This window comes from Nanorana parkeri, unplaced genomic scaffold, assembly GCF_000935625.1.
Source record: "Nanorana parkeri isolate BGI_ZX_2015 unplaced genomic scaffold, ASM93562v1 scaffold153, whole genome shotgun sequence".
Classification (NCBI taxonomy): Eukaryota; Metazoa; Chordata; class Amphibia; order Anura; family Dicroglossidae; genus Nanorana; species Nanorana parkeri.
The window spans coordinates 467,928-471,933 of NW_017306421.1; the positions used below are offsets into that span (position 1 = coordinate 467,928).

Sequence of the window (4,006 nt, forward strand, 5' to 3'; positions counted from 1 at the left end):
ATAAATATTATTATTAATAATAATAATAATGGGATAAAAACGTACATTGGGATACCATTGAGATTAAATGTCACTGTAACGTGTGAACCCATGTACGGTGCTTTGCCCCGCACATTAACACAATGAACAGATAAAATGGACCCTAAAACTGTAACAATAAAAAAATGTAATAATAATAAAAATTCAGTTTCAATCGATTTGGGAAGAGTAAATACTCTGTCTTTCATCGTTATCCCTGACCCGTTGAGCTTACACCTCACTTTCTATCCCTGTGACAACAGGACAGGGGTTGAGGGGAGTGGTAGCCACCGCAACAGGAAGATAAAACACAGCTGTAACAACCTGTAGAAGCAGCATCTGGGGCAGATCCTTTCACCACTCTTTTGAGAACAATCTAAACATCACAAGTCCAGTATATGTTGCTTTCTTTTCTCAAACCCTGATGAAGGGAGGACCTTTCTAAGCCCCTGAAACATGTTGAATGTATTAAACATTACTCCTAATAAAACCTAATTTCTAAACTTTATGTAAACATGTCAGTAGCTTTTCTCTCCACACACTAGAACTATTATTCTGACAAAGATTTAAACCTTTCCACAATTTACTAAAAAAAGTGTTTAGTTGCTGTCTGTCTGTGTCTCCAATGGAAAGATGTATTTGTCCTGACTGAAGTGAAGGGAAATCTTACCAATATGAGCACAGACTTTAAAGCAGAACTCTGGGCAAAACCCATGCAGCTGGGCTAACCCTGCACTGCAAAAAGCCCTGACCCCATAGTTCTACTTTAATAATTTTCCCCAGAGTTCTTCTTTAAGGTAAGCATAGTGCTGCACAGTAAGCACTTTACTCTGCAAAATCACACCTGGTTTGTTAGAATGTTTCTTCTAACAGCACATCCAGAACCCTGACTTCTGGGGAATGGGTAAAGTAGTATGTCCCTCTGCCATGCATTTTGACAACGATCAGTTTCTTAGTAAGCATTTGCCAATGAAACGCTGTCATGTGGGCTTCGTGCCTAAACCTAAGCTATTACCAGCTCACAGAAAATCAGTATCTGTATGTCTGCAGGCTTTGCCAGTGCTTTCACACGGATAACAAGACATGTATACATTGGATCCTTACAATGCGTACTTTCCCAGTAGAACTGCAGCCAAAACATTTCTCCACATCTTAATAGGAGTTGGAAGTAGTTAGAGCCTCTGTCAGCTTTTGTGTCCCCACTGGGGAGATCTTTCTTTACAAATGTTCCTGGTAACCATTGTTGCCATGAGAGAAAGTGAGGGGGGAGTTTTACAGTTGTCACTGGTACATCAGTGGTGGGGAAATCTACCAAAAGGGACACTTATTTATGGGAGATATTCACCAGATTTTTGCTGTGTCTGGGAGGACAGGAAGTTTTCAAGTGCATAGAATGTAACACTTTTGAAGTCAAGTCGCTCCATATGATAGCGCTGGTGCTTGCCGATTGGCTCAGCACGGTTACATGAGTCCTCAGCCCCGTGTAATCTGTGAGTGACTCAGATCTTACACAGGCCCATCTTCCTTTGCTACCAGTTACTGAATCGTAACGTGCAAAAACAACAAATAAGAATGTGCAGCTGGGAGGAGGGCATCAGACTGAATCTATTGATTTGCCGTACAGTTGCACAACACAGAAACACTTTAGGTTAGGTTCACACCTAGACGATTTAGCCGCCCGATATCGCACAAAACACAGATTCCCATCAAAGTCAATGGAGCCTGTTTATACCATTGTGTTGCACGGCTGAAATCGCCTGTCGCGCAAAAAGATGCAGCAGCTGTTTTTGGGTATTTGTTGTGCGGTTTGGGTCCCATAGACATCTCTATGCATTGACAACCACGCGGTTTTCAAGCAAAATTGCGCGAAAACAGCTCACCAAAGCAATGGCCTAGGTGTGAACCTAGCTTTAAAGTCCCAGCGTAGCCGAAAGTGGAACTTTGAGTCTGGTAGATTGAATCCCCGACATTTTTATATATCTCTTTGGGCACTTTGGTGGAAGGTTCCCTGCAGCTAAGTACCAAGCCCCAGCCACCTACTATATCAATTAGGAGGGGGGCTTCATTCTCCCCTGCTGGATTCTACATAAAATATACTGCAGTTTGAGGACTCTTGTCTATGAAGAGCCAGGAACATCAGTAGGAAGACCTCCTCACTAAAGACTCCGAAAAGTTTCCAGAAGCCAATGCATGTTTTAACCACCCATTATCTGTCCATATCCAAAAGATTAGCTTTGGGTGGACAAACCCTTTAAGGCCCATTCACACCGGATCCGAAAAATGTATGGGTGTGAATGGGACAGTTCAAACTGATGCGTTGCATTGTGTTGACGTCCGTTGCACTGAAATTGTAGAGCATGCTCTACTTCTGTCATCACAACAGGCTTTACAGTGACGTATATCCACTCGACATATTTCTTCTAGGGCTGGTAATGATTAAAATTTTCATGTTCGATTAATTTTTTTTTTAAAATCGATTACTTTCGATTAATTATAACGCACACATGCAGATCCAACTACATTGTCCTATACACATACAGCACAGCAATGAAGTAATAAAATTAACTAGGATCACACAAATCCAGCACGTTATTAATCTCACGTGCCCCACTCAATATGGCAGCCGCTTGAGTGGGGCAACTCAGAAAAAATAACTTGCTGGATTAGTGTGATCCGAGTTCATTTTATTACTTCATTTCTGTGCTGTATGTGTATAGGCCAATGCCTTGGCTGGTGGTCGTGTAGAAAGTTTCTTGGACAAACTCACCGGCCCAAGTGGCTCCGTTGGCTAACGAAGGGGGGAGGAGTCAGGTGACGTCACGGACATCGTCGTCACCAGACTCCTCCCCCTTCCCTTCGTTAGCCGTCACCGGACTCCTCCCCCCTTCCCTTCGTTAGCCGACAGAGCCACTTGGGGAAGGAGTCTGGTGACGTCGATGTCCGTGACGTCACCGGATCGCCGACGGGACTCCGGGAAGCCGGCGGAGAGGTGAGTGTTTTCATTAGCGATCAAAATTATTTTAATCAAAAAGTTTAACGATTAATCGAGAAATTAATCTTTAATTTCCACAGCCCTAATTTCTTCACATAAAGCTTGTCCAAAAAGAAAGAAAAAATGGCGAATGGAACGCACATGAATCAGAAGGTACAATCGCAGGTCAATGGACCCTCCTAGGACCAGCGAGTACCTTTTGGTGTGAATGGGGCCTTAAACCAGTCAGCATTTAAAAATGTAACTCTCATTGCTGGGCCCAAATGAATAGTTTTCAGACTGAGTCACTATATTAAAAAAAGACAACAAACAGCTCTAAACAGCCAGAATATATTTTACAACTAAACAAAAGGTTTCTGGATGAAATTGACCTCACTCAAAAGTCTGACATTAGCCACATAGTATGCGCCAATGCCAAACATATCACACAATGAATAATGAGAAATAAATTTGCATGTTCTTACCCCAGGCCAGGAATTCTGACACGTTCTTGTCCCGACGGAGAGGTGCTACACTGCATTCTTGACACAAGCAGATGAGGACGTCTAAAAGAGTTTCCACGCTTAACGATTGATATCCAGACCCATGGGGGCCTTTAAGGACCATGTCCTCCAAGTCCTTCAGTCTTCTCTCCACAGACATCTTGATGGTCCTCCTGTACCAATGTCCAGGGCAAGAAAACCCAGCAAAGTCGCAATTTTTTTTCACTCCAGATCAGAAGAGCCCACTATGGAGCGTATACAGTTTATCCAGAATGTACAAAGTCTTAAAAACGGATGAACGTTCCTTCACATTTGCTACCACAAACCTTGGCGTGCCCTGAAAATTCTAGGCCCTAGTACAGGTCTCTTGTTAAAGGACACAGATAATAGAAATACTAACTGTAATATAAGCAGCACGGTGACATTTTTGTCAGATGAAACACTATTGTATGTCCCCTTTCTGACAATGTCAGTGTTCCTTTAAAATACATAAAAGCTGTGCTGGGGTTGAATG

The 4,006-nt window shown here is 42.7% G+C and overlaps 1 protein-coding gene across 1 annotated transcript in view; it reads right to left on the minus strand.

The window, feature by feature from the left end:
* The window catches only part of CDC42BPG (CDC42 binding protein kinase gamma), a 110,438-nt gene extending 106,632 nt beyond the window's left edge, over positions 1-3,806 (minus strand). Inside the window, exon 1 of the mRNA XM_018554317.1 lies at positions 3,475-3,806. Within this exon, the coding sequence (XP_018409819.1) occupies positions 3,475-3,652 (178 nt within the window). The 5' untranslated portion in view covers positions 3,653-3,806. The remainder of the gene's footprint in view (positions 1-3,474) is intronic.
* Positions 3,807-4,006: the final 200 nt, after the last annotated feature.